General features: G+C 42.0%; 1 protein-coding gene across 2 annotated transcripts in view; it reads left to right on the plus strand.

Moving 5' to 3' along the window:
• Window positions 1–9,944, plus strand: part of ST3GAL6 (ST3 beta-galactoside alpha-2,3-sialyltransferase 6) — a 43,528-nt gene extending 33,584 nt beyond the window's left edge. Inside the window, exons 4-10 of one of the 2 annotated variants that reach the window (XM_053386177.1) lie at window positions 70–173; window positions 874–937; window positions 3,487–3,585; window positions 5,130–5,319; window positions 6,847–6,984; window positions 8,029–8,181; window positions 9,206–9,944. In XM_053386177.1, coding sequence (XP_053242152.1) covers window positions 70–173; window positions 874–937; window positions 3,487–3,585; window positions 5,130–5,319; window positions 6,847–6,984; window positions 8,029–8,181; window positions 9,206–9,292 — 835 coding nt within the window. In that variant the 3' untranslated portion in view covers window positions 9,293–9,944. Of the gene's footprint in view, window positions 1–69; window positions 174–873; window positions 938–964; window positions 2,348–3,486; window positions 3,586–5,129; window positions 5,320–6,846; window positions 6,985–8,028; window positions 8,182–9,205 lie in introns of those variants that run through there. The other variant, XM_053386178.1, reaches the window with a different exon arrangement.
• The last annotated feature ends 7,434 nt before the right edge of the window (window positions 9,945–17,378 follow it).

Below are 17,378 nucleotides of genomic sequence, written 5' to 3' on the forward strand. Positions count from 1 at the left end.
AAACATGGCATTATTTTATAAAACAAATGAACTAACATTTTAATATTTTTCCCCTCTTTTTTCCTCTAGGGGGGAAAAATTCTATCCTTTTCTGTGCATTAACGATTTTGTAAAAGTGTCTGGGGACCATGGAAGTCACAGGATCGAACTACCTTATGGAATAAAAGGAGCAGGTAAGCCATTGATATGTGCTGCATTAAATATAAGGTTATGCAAGATTAAATGATGAAAGTGAACCTTTCATTATTTATTAATGGGTGTAAAGTTTTTTCTGAGGTGTTGCTGTTTAAAGGCAGTATGGTACAACACCAAGCAGATATGGAAAATGTAGAATGTGATTTCCTGCTTCCCCCTCCTCATTCTTCTTCATACATGGTATTGCATGCACCCTTCTTTACCTGCTTATATTTGGGGTGGAGAGGAGAAATTGAATGTTTTGGAAGGTCCATGCAATATTTCATTTTAAACATTTGAATTGTGGATGCTGCCTGCAGGGATATGGAATGTGCAGAATGGGCCCAATTTAATTGTGAGGATGCATATCACAGCAACATTCTGGCACCTTGGTTGGGAGCAGAGAATCATAGGCTGCTTCCATATATTTCCATCAATTAACATGGAATAGAGATAAGCACAAGAAACTTGTATTCTTCCTAATCTTTGTATGACTATTGCCGCTGGGGTTTTAAGTCTCTGCTCCAACAGTGTTCATGAGATTAAAAGGTCATAAACCTATTTAACAAACTCACACTCACCTCTGACAATTTAATATTTTATTTAAAAATGCACATAACACAATTACGCTTAATTTTGTTGGTACAATAAAGTGCTGATTCTTAATTAATGATTTTTCTAAAATAATTTGTATTACAGAAAGGTATTTTCATATGGCACTTTCAAGACTACAAAACTGCAGAGTATTCACTGAAGATGATAGGTGAGGTTATTTTTGTGTTATTGCCAACTGTTGATGAAAAATACAGTCTTTGGATTGATATAATTGCTACCATTTTAGCTGAGATTAAGGCCCATGTAAAAAAAAAAAAAAACCCAGCCGCCCAGGACACACAATATGGAATTACTCACTGCATAGCTCAGTTGAGTTCTAAATGCAAATTGGAACTCAAAAGGATTTGCCCTTTTGATTGTTCATTTAAAGAAAAAAAAATCTGGGCAGTTCTTCAATTGTTGACATCAACATTCATTCATTCTTTCATTCATTTTAAAAATGTTGTTGGCCATTTTAATTATGATGATGATTTTAATTTATTATCTACCCTTTAGCCTAAGGTCACAGGGCAGGTTACAATAATTTAAAAGAGAAAATTAAAAAAAAAATCCAGTTTAAAAACATGTAATTAGAAAGATACCAAAAAAGGGTCTTGTGAAAAATAGAATGGGTCCTGAAAATATACATTCAATTACCTGCCCTTCACCAGCTGGTCCCATTTTAATTTCCTGGATCCATGTGAATTCTACACCATAACTTCATATTTGAGGGTGGCTTAATTTTTAAATACAGTGGTACCTCAGGTTACATATGCTTCAGGTTACAGACTCTGCTATCCCAGAAATAGTGCTTCAGGTTAAGAACTTTGCTTCAGAATGAGAATAGAAATCGGGCTCCGGCAGCGCGGTGGCAGCAGGAGGCCCCATTAGCTAAAGTGGTGCTTCAGGTTAAGAACAGTTTCAGGTTAAGATCGGACCTCCGGAACGAATTAAGTACTTAACCTGAGGTACCACTGTATGGATAAGGTAAAACTAAGAACATAATAAGAGCCCTGCTATACCAGACCAAAGGCCCATCTAGTCCAGGATTCTGTCCTCACAGTGGCTAGCCAGATGCCTGTGGAAAGAGAGTGTTGTTTTCCCAACATGGGGTTCAAACCCACAACCCTGTCATTAAGAGCCTCATGCTCTACCAACTGAGTCATCTTGGTCCATTCGTGTTCGATACTGCACTGTTAGAATCATACACACAGACTCCCATGACTACTAATCTTTCACTCTATTCAATTCATGCCCGTGACAGCAACTCCCTTCTGAAGATTCCTTAGGGCAGCATAGGGGAAACTAACCACTTCCTAATGGCAAACAGAGTCTTTCTCCCCTCCCAGTTCTCTGGAAGTGGCTCTTTTAGGGCTGGAGGGTGAGGCAATGCAGGTGGAAAAAGCCATTACATGCTGGTCAACACAGAGTCTCTCACCTCTCATATTGTGGTAGCGAATTCCATTGTGCTTTGTGAAGAAGTACTTCTTTTTGTCTGTCCCCGATCTCCCAACATTTAGCTTCAACTCACAACATTTGGATCACCCTCGTTCTAAAAGGATGAGAAGAAGGGATAAAAGTATGTTAAGTTTAAAACAATGCCAGACTTCGAAAGAATATTTCTGATTTCTCCTGGGGGGGTGAAGAGGTTGGTTTGGATAAAGGTGAAGCGTTGTGCAGTGCAAACAACACCACAGAATAGACTTACTGTTGCTGGGGAATGGAGAGGAAGGTGGGAGGGTATTGTGTTGTTTTATTGTAGATTGGTTGCTGTGTGCTAAGCACTGATATTTGGTTTCGGGGAGCTTGTCACACAGCAGTTGCCTTTGTCTGCTTTTTCCACACCAGAATGTTACACGAACCAGTGTTGTTTGCTGCTTCCTAATCTGGCTTATGAGTGCCATGCCCCACTCACAGATAACAAATAAGCTTGTTACATTATATGCATTTATGTCAGCAAGCAAAGTGCCAAGCTAAGATATATGCATGAATTTATTGTACACATTGTGCATTCTTGTTCAGGCTCTTGGGTGGGAGGGAAGAAAGGAAGAGAATGATAAGCAATTAATGCCTCCTTTGAGAATGCCCAGCCTGTTTAATAGGCTGAGGCTTGTGAGGCTAGAAGGACCTCAAGGACAGGACGTACCCACTGCCTGGTGCTGTCTAGGTAGGTGGCTGGAGTGGCAATTGAGGTCCTTCAGAAGAAGAATCTATTAACCGCTTGTATGGCCCAGGAGAGAAGGGGCTTCACTGCAGGTTTATGAAAAAGTTAAGCACACATAGTGGAAGAAGAGCTTTGTGGTGCTCCCATTAGCCCCAGCAAGCACAGCCAATGACCAGGGATGATGAGAATCGTAGTCCACAGCATCTGGACAGGACCCTACTGTGAGTCCAAGAGCAATACAAGACCTGGATTCTCTTACTTTTTTAAAAAGAGGAAAACCTGAAAAGAAGCTTCAGAAGCTGCAGTCAGGAGCAGAAAACTACCAGGAGGGCTGGCCGGTCCTAAAATCCCCCCTTCTACTTAATTCCTCCAATCATTTGGTCATATTCCCTATTCTTTTTTCCTCAAGTGCTTGGCTCTCCACTTTCATTGTCAAATTGTCTCAGAGTTTAAATGTTTGTGCTAATTATGTTGTCAGGTGGGGTAAATTAAACCTCCCCAAGAAAAGCATCTTCTCCACAAAACTTTGATTGATCACAATCTCTTTGTTCCAGCAGCCCATCCTGTAAAAAATGTGTTGTTGTTGGCAATGGAGGGGTGCTTCGAAACAAGAGTCTGGGGGAGACAATTGATTCTTATGATGTGGTAATCAGGTAAATGGATTTTTTGCATTAATTAATAAGTTTTAGTAAGTATTTCTATTGTTCAGCATCATTTTCCCTATATGAATCTTTTGTTCATCTGCAAAATAGTGGCTACCATGACTTTTCCCTTTTGAATTAAAGGCCACTGTCATCAGTCTTGGGTGCTAGTCTAGTATTTAAAAAAATAGCCAGCTTCTCTTTTGGTACAAATCCTATAATTTTCAACTTTTTGGGTGGGGTGGGTGGGAGGCAATATTTGAAGTTTTGCAAATAGATACATCCAGAAAATTGTGTGACTGGCAACCATCCACAAGATATACCTTTTCTATTGTGTTATCTTCTAATGGTGGTGGTGCTGGCAGTTGTGGAATAGGAAGGAAGCATAGGGACAAGAAGAGAAATACAGCGTATGAGAAGGTGTTGAAGGGTTAATTATTCCTGGATAGCTGGTTTCTCTGTTCCACCAGCAGCAGCCAGCCCGGGCTTTGAAATCTCTCAGAACCCAGTGAGCTTCCTCAATAACTTGCTTCTCATTAAAGAGAATGTACACTTTACTCTTGAACTGTTTGTTCAGCAATAGAAGTGTTTGCTCAAGACTGATTTGCATATTGGCAATGAAAAGTCTAGAGAAGCTATGAGTGATTTCACTAAACCGTCTCTTCTTTATAGATCTCTTCTTCTTTAACTTCCTTATATAGACAGGAGTATTGTTACATTGCCCAACGTTGCTCCTGTTAACACTGTGGCAGCCCTGACCCATTTTTTTAAAAAATGGTGTTGGGTGGGGGTTTTTTTTTATAGTAAAAGAAGTGGCCTTATTTTCATCAGTGCTGGCCTAGAAAGAGAAGTGGAGGTTTCCACCCACCCTGCCCTCTTCCCTTCCTTTCCCTAGAATGCCACTGTACCCAGGTGTGCACAGAAATGTTCTCCATAGGGACAGAAGAGGAATGGGCAGCTGGAGGCCAATGCTTTGTCTTCTGGTCTCCCTCTAAAATTCTTTGGAAAGGGCCCTGCCTGATAAGTTTGGGGGATGGCGGCCTATGGTGATTTGACCATTTTTTTCCATCCTAGTTTTGCCTGTTTTAGGTACAGTGGACGCTCGGGTTGTGAACGTGATCTGTGCGGGAGGCACTTTCGCAACCCGTCTGTGCACGGCTTCTGTGCATGCACAAAGCGCAATTTAGTGCTTCTGTGCATGCACGAGCGCCGAAACCCGGAAGTAACCCGTTCTGATACTTCCGGGCTCAGCGCGGTGCACAACCTGAAAACACACAACCTGAAGCGTCAGTAACCTGAGGTATGAGTGTATGTGGATGTGTGATCTGTTTTGTGTGGGGATGGGGATATGTGTCTTAGTGGCAGGTAGCATGGCAGAAGCAGGAACAGGGCTGGAGCACCTGGGCTACAACTTGCATGCTTCCCCATTCTTATTAAGCCATGGTTTGGCTTGGTGTTAAATGGGAACTGGGCATCTGTGTAGGCATGAAGCTGTATTGCAGAAAAATGGGATTTAGTTTTGTATAACCAATTCTTTTTTTAATGTTCTTCAACAGAATGAATAATGGACCTGTTGCAGGCTATGAAGAAGACGTTGGACGAAAGACAACATTCCGGCTCTTTTATCCAGAGTCCAGTTTTTCAGATCCAATTCATTATGACCCTAACACAACTGCAGTTCTTGTTGTCTTCAAGACCCATGACTTAAAATGGCTTTGGGATCTGCTAAGTGGCCAGCGTTTAATAGTAAGCCAGTTTTATTTTATTTGTTAGTATGCATACATTGTTGAAAATGATGTTGATAATGAAATGTACATGGCTTCTCATCAATAAAATGCCCTTACAAAATAAAATATAAAGTTCTCATACTTTTTTTAAAAAAATACAAAATGCATTAATTAAAGCAACAACAAATTCAAAATGTTATATAACTTTTGCCCACAGAGACCAAATAAAACTATAGCTTAGCTTAAAACTCCACTAAAAGAGCAGGAATATAAAGGTTTATTTAACACCTACTATAAACAATAAAGGCCTAGTGTTTGTTTTACAACACATGTTTCAAAGGCCTGGGTGATTTAAAAATGTCTTCACCTAGCACTGAAAAGACCACAACAAACATAAGAACAGCCTGTTGGATCAAGCCAATGTACCATCTAGTCCCATATGTTTGTAGGAAACCAGCAAGCAGGACTCAAGCACAAGAGCTCTCTTTCTTCCCCTTCCCAACGGCATAATGCTGGAACAAAACCTTCATCAATACGCCTTCAATCTGTGCCCATTGTCTATAACGGCACCATGCTATAGGAGTCTGCCTTTCGTCTTTGAGTTTGGCAGATTTAAGATGTTCTTGTTCTGTCCTTGTCCAACTGTTTCCTTTCTCAGAAAATACTTACATTCCTTGTATATTTGTTCCTCACCCACATGCTCACTTAAAAATGGCAGTGATCAAAATCCTCATCTGTAATCAAAACATCAGGCCTGACTGTGTGTCAAAATGTAGCGCTTCTTTGAAAATGGAAACCCCTTTTCCCAACCCCTCCAGTCTCTGGGCAAAGGGATATTACCAGAAACCGTAGATCTGTCTGATAAATAGAATCTACTCTGCATCAAAGTCAGCAGGCAGATGAAGCTACAGGTATTAGCTTTTCATCAAGCTGCTATTCAGTATATTCACTGAAGCTCCGATCAGTTCATTCCTCGAAGTGGAAAAAATAAACCAATTGTGTTGCATTTTTTCTTAGGATCTGAAAGGTTGTTGTAATCACTTACATCTAGTTTAGCCAGATATATAGCTTTTAAGAAGGTGCCAAAAATATGTGAATTATGTTGTAATAGGAAAGGCTATCTTTCAGTGACTCCTCTTGACCTTGACACCATCTATTCTGAAAACTTGTGTTTCTCCCACAAATTCCCAGCACAATGTTTTAAATTTCTTGCCAGTTCTGTTATACAGTTTTCTTGTTATCTAGCCATGAAAAAGAATTATCATCTTATTGTTTTCACATTTAGGAAATTCGTTATTCAGTCATTTCCCTTTCCCATAAATGTTGCCCCATGACACAGAATGCATTCAGGAACTCAAAGTGACTGAGTATTTACAACTGGGGCGGCTTCTTTCAGGGTGAGGCAGTGTGTGGTTTCTTTCCCTTACATCTCCCCTCTCAGTGATGTGTGACCTCGTCAAGATAATTTCCCTTCCAGTAATGTGATTTGCCAAAATGTAACAGAGGTACAGTTTTAAATGCTAAATGCAAGCTCTTTGTTCCACAGAGAACAAATGCCTTCTGGAAAAAACCAGCAACACAAATGATATATAAATCCCACCAAATCAGAATCCTTGATCCTGCCATTACCAGGAAAACAGCCTATGAACTGCTCCACTTGCCTACAAGGTTCTCCAAACACGTGGTAAGTATTATTTCACACTGCTCATTTCAGGAGAACTATTACTGTCCCTGCCATTCTACATGAGTTGCAGGCTGTATAAACCCTAAGTCACATGGTGAGCCTGTACGAAGTCAGCATGTTTGTTTTCCTTCCTTCTGTGCTGTATTTCAAGATTTTTTAGGATAACCGATTAGGGCTATTATCAAACCAGATGATGATGATGATGATGATGATGCACAAGCACCTTGAAATACCATTTGGCTTTGGAGTTTCCTGTGAGGAACTCTGTAACACAGCCAATGCCACAGGAAGCCTGTGCTATAGAAAGGAGACACATAAACCCACAATTGGGTAATGCCTTTATTAGGATCAATTCAGATGTCATAAAGTAGTGTGCAAGCATCTGAGTTTTCCAGGACTCCTCCTTTATACTAGATGGCCAAGCAGACCCTTTTGTTCTTTTGTTTAATATCCAGCCAGAAGGTGAATTCTGGAGAACCTAAAAGCTTCCTTGCTGTTTTGTGAAATTCAAGAGGTTCCTAATATTAGATGCTCCTAATAATGGTATAATCCTGGGCTGGATCTAGACATATCAAAGCGGCGTTTCAGTTAAACACATTGCAAACTTTGTATGAGAAATCAGGTTAGCAAAAACAGAACTCCACAGCGCCATCTGATGTTTTTTCTTTGCCAGTGTAGCTGAGTCCCTGGTTTGACTATAATATAGGCTGCAAAGTATTTTGAATCTGGCTTTTAGTTCTCTGAAGCTTGAAATGAAAGTTTTTAATTTAGGCAAAACATTTCTTTCTCCTTAATAAGTAACCAAACACCAGGGCTGTTTTTTTAGCCAGAACTCGCCAGACCAGAACTCAGTTCTGGAACCTCTCAGATGGACACCATAGCCATTAAAAATAGGCGTTCATGGTGAGTTCTGGCACCTCTTTTTCTAGAAAAATAGCACTGCCAAACACTAACACATTGTGTTCGTGTGATGAGTGTGTTTGTAGATAAAATGCTTTTGGTTTTATGCAGCTTGTATTTTTGTGCTTTGTTTTGCTTTTTTAGAAACCCAAGCATCCCACCACAGGGTTAATTGCCATTGCTTTTGCATTTCATATATGCAGTGAAGTTCACCTGGCAGGCTTCAGGTACAACTTTGAGGACCGAAACAGTTCTTTGCACTACTATGGTCATGACACCATGTCTCTGATGATCCAGGTAAAGTGCTACTTCCTTCTTAGCATGCATGTTTTGCTTATTCCATTTTATTTTAATTTTGATTGGATTCTATCAAATAGTGGGTTGGTGCTAGCAGAAAGAGAGGGTGCCTGATTTTCGCAGAACCCCTTCCAGTCCTCTGTACATATTGTTTCAACGCCCCACCCCAGTTGTAGGATATTTCGGTTTCAAGGGGCTGCAATGGGTTGCTCCATCTTGTGTGAGTGAAAATGCTTTCCACCAGCGCAAAGCCGCCATTGGCTTTAACCCTGTATTTCTAATGTATGGTTGGGCTCAGTTGGTGCATAAGGCAAAGTGAAACATGGCTTAGCATGGGTTTGTGGGTTCCTGGAGAGGAGATTGGGATCCCTTTGCTCCTCCTTTAGTCCTTTGGCTTAGCATGTCGTCCAAACCCAGGCTCATGCCTTGTTTTGCTTACAGACAAACCACCAGCTGTATGTTTTTCTGGTAGGGACCCTCATTTGAAAAGGCTGTCAACTAACCTAAGGGAACTGGATGGTGGTCTGCAGCACTTCAACCTGAGAAAGCTTTCTCTGTTAAAGTTGCAATTTACATAAAGGGGCTTTCTTAAGTTGTCACTTAGGGACAATCTTCCACCATTTTTGCTGACCATGGCAAGGATGTGTCTGCCCCCTTGTAAGCATACCAAGCCCCAGCCTTCCTCCCTTGGAGCTGCAGAGGTGGGCATGAAAGGGAGGTGAGGAGCTTACTTGGCTGAGCAGTTGTTCAGGTTTCCCATTTCCTTGCTCAGAAGCACCTGAAGCACGTTAGCTGTGCAGTGGCAAGACTAGCAAGCAAGTTCAGGGAAGTGGCACCATCATTTTTGACTTGGCTACCGAGTCTAGTTAAAAATCAAGGACCCTTGTTTAGAATCCCATTTATTTCAGTGAGATTTAGGGTACATAATGTTCCCCTGATAGGGCCCCAGGATTAAGATACAGATACCCCCTTTTCACTTTTTTAAAAAGATTACAAAATTCTCTGTTATTTTTGTTTTGCACAGAATGAATACCATGATATTTCTGCTGAACAAAGGTTTCTGAAGGAACTTGTGGACCGCAGCATTGTGGTCAATCTCACAGAAAAATAAATATGAAAGAATAATCACTATTCACCACCAGACTGATCTGGAGTGGGACGTGGACTCATTTTTTATTTGGATTCTTATTTTTTAATAAGATATCTGCCAAGTTATTTAAGAAGAGGATTGAAGAAGACACGTTGTGCATAACCCCCAAGTGTTGAAAACGCTGAAGGATGCCTCTGCCTTGTTGATACTTGACCAGCAAACAACCATCAGAGTTAACTGACGTGTGGATTTATTGAATAATGGAAGAAACGCAACCTTCCGCGAATAGTGTTGGAGATCTATAAAAATGATACAACATGGAGTTTTCAGTTGCTGGTTTCTTTTTCTTCATGTTCTTCTTTCCACGCCCACCCCCAATTTGCTTTGTCTCCATGTGATCACTTAGCACCATCGTAGACTTTCAAAGGTCTAGGTTTTGGAAGTGGGGCATATACAAAGCCCTCTGTCAAATTTGTGAGTGAAAAAGAGAGGTGTTAAAAGAGAGGTCCATGAATGAATCTTCATCCAGCTCCAGGATGGCAGAAATGCTAGAAGTCATTTATGCTACTTAATCCAGCTTGGATGGATACAAACATTGGCCTTTCCAAGGAGAATTATGGGTTAAGGCGACACAGGTGTGATAGGGACAGTAAATATAATGGTCCACTCACAACATGGAAAGTTTGATTTTGATGGTCTGAGTCTTCTCACTGGTACTGTTAAAAAGTGGTTTGAGAGTAGCTGAGTTTTTAAAATAATTGCATTATTGCTGAAGCTAAAGCAGTTGCTCTGCTCTAAAACCCCAACATCTTGTAATAGGAAACTTGTGTGTTTCTACATGAATTAGTTAAAATGTCTCTGAAATTTTGAAGTGGCTGAATTGGTGGCCACTGGTGAATCTTCTTCTGAACAATTCCAGAACTGAAGATGTTTGTTCCGAACAGTCAGTGGTTTAGAATCCTACATGAAGCCATAAACAATAATTTATGTTGGTAGTGCATGCAATCTGAAGGCTAAGAAACGTTGAGGGCTTATGCATCCCTTTTGTGTTGTTAATGTTTAGATTGGTTGAGCAACTGTGAGACACCCTTTCTGCTTTCTATTACTTGCACTGTTCATTTTTTAAGCATAACGCTGAAGTCTCTCCCTAAAAGGGAAAGAACTCTTAATAGCTGAGATGTTCTTTTAAACAATGCACATTGTTGGTGATTTCAGCTTCATAGTTTTAGCCAAAGTCTGCCTGAAAATTTCACAGAGATGTGTGTGAATGAAGAAAACCCAACTTGTAGGTTTTTCCCTTGATGGGGCTGTCCATTCGCTTAACAGCTTCAAAGCAGGAAGGAAGAAACCCAACAAATTGTGGTCTCCCCTTCATAAGTGCTGCATGTATTCAGCTGCCTGATTCGAGTCCCACCTGTTGATTAGTATGGTAGGGCTGGCAATCAGGCAGCTGCAACTCAGCACTGGGGAGGCGGACAGCTTCACCTGTCAATTTCTGATCTGTTTTCCAGATCCAGGAGCCTTGCCAAAGGGGTAAAGAGAAACCCAGTTCGCAATGCTTGCAGGTGTTATTGCATATGCCTCCATTTTCTCTCTTCTTTGCATTGTTCATCCATGAAATGTCTAGGATTCATGCAAACATTGCAAGATAAAGCATTGCAACACAAATTATTATTATTACTAAGAATGAGTGAATCCTTTTCTTTATGTGGAGGCAAAGTGATAGCCAGTGCTTCATCTCCTTACCTTTTGGCATATTGGGCTGTTGTCAGAGGTGTAAGCACTGTACTGGTGGGAAATATAGAGCTGATTAGCCCTGTACCTTTTTCTAGGAGCAAATCAGTTCAATAAGGTCTGATAATAGAAATTTGGGAACAGGGCCATATTCAGGAAAGCTAAGTGGGTAATAAGTGCCTATGTAATTTGTGTGTGTGTGCGCACTTGCTAAATCTTCAATTGGATCCACTCAATGCCCTTTTGCTCTCAAATGCAAGTGTGCTCTCCCAAATTATCTATACCAAAGATCACAATGATTCTTCCCAAGGAAGATGATCCTAAGTTTATGGGTGTATTTGGTTTCAGTTTTAAACCCTCCTCCCACCTGGTTTTCTCATTAATTAGAGCACTTTTCTGAAAGCATTTAAGGTCTCTGCTTGATATTCTTCTATAAAACTAATAATAATTTTGCAATTGCCGTGTTTGTTTAAGATGCTCCCCCACCTCTCATTACCATTGTTTATATACATGCATGGCTTACGATTCTGATTTTGTGCATAAGAACTGGCCTATGTGGCAACGTACTTATATGCCTTGGCATACCGATTACTTTTCTCTGGAAAAAATAATAATTCATACCATTATGTGGTTTCTGTATGACTCCTGGCAGCTGGTAGAAAAAAAAGATATAGAATATGATCTAAATACATATATCTCTGAATCCTCGCTGACTTGTACCTAACACAGTTATTCCCACCTGTAAAAAGTGAATTTTTAAAATAACAAATGAACAATTGTACTGTATAGCCATTTTGAAAAGGTATAAATGAGCCCATTTATACATTTAAAAGTTGACATTCATTTATTACCTTGGTAAAACTGCAAGTTGGTAGATGACTACTTTGATTTGTCTCTTAAAAAATATACTTATTTGTGGTGTAAGGTCACAGTTTCCTCTGCCACACCCCTCTGTTTCAGTCTCATAACTGTTGTGTGATTTCTCCAGGTTTGAGAAATGCCCTCCCCTATTGGTGGGCCTTGGCAAGCTGACCAGTCCATGACAGCAGCCAGTCAGAGTGGCATTCTAGGCAGTACTGAGTGGCTGAGAATAGCTGCCATTTTAATTTCCCACAATGTTCTGGAGCAATGATATGGAGGGGGAATGGTGGGATATTTATATGACAGCTAGGCAGCCAGGTTCAGAGAGCTGAGCTGTGAGGAAAAGAGCCCCCCTCAGAGGCAGGCATCAGTGGTGGACCCTGAGAGGGTCCCGGGATCCTGCTTGCTGCCCAAGCTTGCCAGGTACAAATGCCAGCCCTGTGGATTGTACAACAGTGCTCGAATGTGATGTTCACTTGTGACCCTGGCATTATTTTCATTCCTACAACAACACTTGAGAAGGCTTCCTTTATCCCCACCCCCGGCCTCACCCTTCAAGAATAGTATTTCAACACATACTTTAAGTGATTAAAATGTAGCGTTAGTGTGCAGTCTAACAGTACCACATCCCAAACACCATGTTTTGGGTTAACTAATCCCAGTCCTTTAAGTACTTTGGCTTTTCCAGGTTCTATATCGAGGTCATTGGTTCCATTCTTGAAAGCAGTTTCATTTCTCTCAGTTGGTTTAATAATTTAAGGGAGTACTGGAATATGAGAATGGAAAAAATGATGGCTCAGATTTGCACTCTTGAACTCTTCAGTATTTTGATTCTGATATACTATTATTAGAATTCTTAATATCAAGCAGCAGATGTCACTGTCACAAGAAATGTATTTTGTAGTGAAAATCAGCTAGTGTTACGTCACTGTAGACCTTAAATGCTTGTCTTTTCTATCCCCCAAAGCCACCTTAGCTTTCTTACCATTTAAAATGTTGGCATTGTTTTATACTTTAAGTATGTATGTGTGTGTATGTATGTAAATTCGTATCTTGATAAATGAAAATATTCATGGCTTTTCAAGTTTGTTGTCTGTTGACCCAGATTTTGTGGTCTGTTGTTACTATTTGTTTAAAATGAAACTATCAATGTGAATAAGAGACTTATTTTTGTTATAATAAACATACTGAAATGCCACACATGGATTTGTTGTCCTCTTTTGAAAATTAAGTACATCCAGTTGTGCATCAATATTGCTTAGATAGGCACACATGATGCAAAAAATATGACTGATGGGATGCAGAAAGCATACACACAACTCCACAATTCAATCTGAATCCTATACATGCCTACTGAGAAGTTAGTCCCACTTAGTTCAGTGTGGCTTACTTCCAGGTACCATATTTTTCGCCCTATAGGGCGCACCACCATAGGACGCACCTAGTTTTTTTTTGGGGGGGGGGATAAAGAAAAAAAAATTATTTCCCCCCCAGGCACGGGGCTGGCACGGGGGAAGCCCGAGCTTCCCCCAATCCCAGCCCCGAGAACAGCCTGCTATCCGCAAGCCTAGGGAGGCCAGCGGTAAGTCGCGCAGGTCTCCCCAGGCTTCGGAATGCAGGCAGCTCTGTGCAGCCATCAGGAGGCGGGCGCGACTTCGCGCCCCGCTCCGGATGGCTGCGCAGAGCTGCGCTCACCCCGGGACTGCAGGCAGCTCTGCACAGCCATCGGGAGGGGGCGTGAAGTGGCGCTGGTCTCCCGAGGGTTGCGCAGACCTTCCTGAAGCCTGGAGAGCGAGAGGGGTCGGTGCGCACCGACCCCTCTCACTCTCCAGGCTTCAGCGAAAGCCTGCATTCGCACCATAGGACGCACACACATTTCCCCTTCATTTTTGGAGGGGGAAAAGTGTGTCCTATAGGGCAAAAAATACGGTAAGTGGCTAAGTACAGGTAAGTGCAACCCTAGGGTCCTTTTTACAAATCACAGAATGGGTGCAACACATAACTCATCATGACCCGCCACACTTTCCCTCCCCAAAATCATTATCATTCCCAACAAATGCCATTGTTCTTGCTTTTTGTGGAAGGACAAGAAATAAATATGCTGAAACATTTCAAAAAGGTATTTAATAAGATCTTTTACAATCAGTACAAAAAAAATTAAATACAAATTTATTTGCTATTTTCATCTCTTCCATACCTATAGCCTAGCAACGGGCCCCAAGATACCCCAGTTTAGAAGCTTCCTATCATCTTAGAATTCTATAAAACTTCTCATTTTCATGTCTCCGTTATTGCAGTTTTGTGCTAAAAGATATGCTGCATGAAACTCTGTGTTTAAATAATGGAATGGCTGAGTTATGTTGTATGTGTGATATAAAAATTGAAAATTAATGACAGTATTTTAAAAATCATAATAATAATGGAAGTGCTAGTTTGAGTCCATACTCGTTGCACATGAAAGAGGCCTCTTTCAGTTAAACATGGTTGGGAGGATTCGGTAAACGAGCCCCTTCAGTGGAAGTCAAGTGTAAGGACTTCTGCTTGTGCAACAGGGCTTCTTCCCCCACATCCCCCCACCCTGGAAACTGGCTTGGGGTGGTGGTGTCAGGAGAACCCCCAGAACAGCACACAGCAGGAGAAGAGAGAGGAGTTGAAACGCTTGGGCAGACGCAACACTCGGAAGGGCACGACGTTGAATTTCACCCAGAGGCTTCCGCTTACGTGAAGAAATGACGTAACCTCGTTTAAACTAATGTAACCAAAGTGATGTGCAGCTTCGAAAAGCATCCTTTTTCACTGTGACGTTAGCACCGTTGTTGAGGAGAGAGGACACTTAAAGCTCATTGATGCCACTCCATGCTAGGGGTTGGTATACGTGTTCCAGAAGGTTTCTAGACCCAGATCCGTACGAGAAACCTTGGGCCCACACGAGTGCTGCCCATATGGAGGACCAGCTCAAGCTGCATTGCTGCGCTCGGCACAGTTTGCATTTGCCACATCACGCTGCATGTGGCAGAGAGCCACCCTCCCCCTCTATATAAATACTGCAGTAAAGAAAAGAGGCTGCAGTTAGGAAAATCTTAGGGGGTGCAGACTCCTGCTGTAGACATACCCCAAGGTTCTGGAGGGGTAAACTCTGTTACCCTTTGAAAGGTCTCCAGAGTAGCCCAGCGTCTCTTGAAACCCAGTTGTTGGGTTAGGGCCATTCTTGTACATGCAGTTCTTTCCCTTCTCTGCCTCCACACAGTCCTGTTCAGCTGTTTGGTGATAGCACTGATCAGATGTTCATCAGGAAGGAAGCAGGGATGAATTCAGCCCCCCCCCTTCCTCTTCTCTACCAGAAAGTCAGTCTTCATGGTTGTCACTAGTTTCAGCTACCTTTTGCACATGCACACATTTTGCTCAAGGCCAATGGATTTAAGCAGGTCTAACTCTGTGCTGGATTGGGCCACAGCATACTGCTGCTTTCACATTCTTAAGAATCTGAAGCCTGCATGTTCTCAGGGGCAAGCATTTGCAATGAGGAACGAAGCACACATTCAAAGGATTGGGAAGCAGTCGTCAGCCACGTGACGTGACCTCCATGCAAGGAGGCCCTTTCAGGAGACGACTGACAAAACAGAAGCCGCTGTGCTATCCTGAACCATTGCTAGCTAGCTTAAAGGTAAAGGTAAAGGGACCCCTGACCATTAGGTCTAGTCATACATGACTCTGGGGTTGCGGCGCTCATCTCGCTCTATAGGCCGAGGGAGCCTGCATTTGTTCGCAGACAGCTTACAGGTCATATGGCCAGCATGACTAAGCCACTTCTGGCGAACCAGAGCAGCACAGGGAAACGTCGTTTACCTTCCCGCCGGAGCGGTACCTATTTATCTGCTTGCACTTTGACATGCTTTCGAACTGCTGGGTGGGCAGGAGCAGGGACCGAGCAATGGGAGCTCACTCTGTCGTGGGGATTTTAACCGCCGACCTTCTGATCGGCAAGTCCTAGGCTCTGTGGTTTAACCCACAGCGCCACCCACGTCTTATCCACCATTTATTAAGTGAAGATAGAAGTGGACCAATGAAGAGGCAACTTCAGTTCTCAGCTTATTCCAAAGAAAACTACTGAGTCCCAAACAAAGAGGCAAACAAGGTGGAGGTGGGGGTGTAATTCAGCCAAATTTAAGTTCGTTAATGTTGCTTTTGATTTCACTAGGTGCAGGAGTGGCCAAACTAAACACTACATGGAGTTCCATGTAACTTCCTCCTTAATGAAGCAGTAGAGGTTGCAATCCAGAACTGGAAGACCAGTAGGGAGAGAGTGGAGTCACTTTAAACTCTTTCCCGTCTGAAGATAACTCCACTGAAAATTGTTCCCATGCAGCTTTTCTATGGAGAAAAGGTGGTTGGGAAAGGGGGCTGCTTTTAGCTGGAAAACTGTCAAGAGAGGAGAAAGTTAAAAAGCTGCTCTCCTCCCTCCTACAGGAGTCTTTTTTTTTTTTTTTGCAGCCTCTGTGGCTGCAGTGTTTGTGTGTGTGTGTGTGTGTGTGTGTGTGTAAACTGCAGATGGGTGGGTGGGAATATGTGATTCTGTGTCAAATGTACTTTGGTGCTAAGCATGTACAGTACGTAGCTTTCACCGAATGAAATCAAAGCAACGTAGAAGTGCTCAACTCTCGCTCCATCCATTGGTGCTTGTTTGAGATATATCTTTCAGCATCCATGACTCAGGTGTCATAACCTTGCCTTTGTTACATGTTCACTATTCCATATACCTATTTCCAGAGGTCTGTTGGCTGATCTGTGAGGCAGCAGGGATTATCTAGCAACCACAAACCTGTTCTATCCTCACCTTCACTTGTCTTCACATAACAGATACAATCACTTGGACTGAAAGTTTTATCTAAAAAGTCATTGTTTTCCAGTACTTATAGATCTAGATAAATGCCTTTGAAAGTACCCCAGTTGCTGGTGAAATGACCCACTGCTCACTGGAAAAAAGAGCTGGGAAAGTTTTCCTTGGCTTTCTGAGGACTTGGGGTCATTTCCTTGCTTAGCTAACACCAAAAGCGATTCTTTTCTGTCATTATTTGCAGGTACAAGTTGGAAGAGTCCTGCACAGCAAGAAAAGACTATGGGAAGGAGAAGCTTAATTTACATTGCAGGATTCTACACCTCTAGTTCACATCCGCATCGTACATTTTAAACACTCTTATACTAGTGCAACTAGTACATTGCTGAGGGACTTCAACTTATTGCTCCACTGAATGCCTTCCTTGATGTGGATGTGACCAGCACTACTGTTGCTGTACAGTACTCTAAAATCAGCACCACTGTTTCTTTTTCTTTCCCATATCCTCCTTTAGCTGAATGTTTCAGGTAAGCAAACGGTAAAAGCGCATCACATGAGCACCTGATGTGAACCCCGACGTAGTCATTATCCAAGGCAAATGTTGAACATGTTCAGTGTACAGCAGCAAATAGATCCCCGCTGGGTTTGCCACCACTTTTCTCTATAACAAGCTGTAAA

Source organism: Podarcis raffonei, chromosome 4, assembly GCF_027172205.1.
Source record: "Podarcis raffonei isolate rPodRaf1 chromosome 4, rPodRaf1.pri, whole genome shotgun sequence".
Taxonomy (NCBI): Eukaryota; Metazoa; Chordata; class Lepidosauria; order Squamata; family Lacertidae; genus Podarcis; species Podarcis raffonei.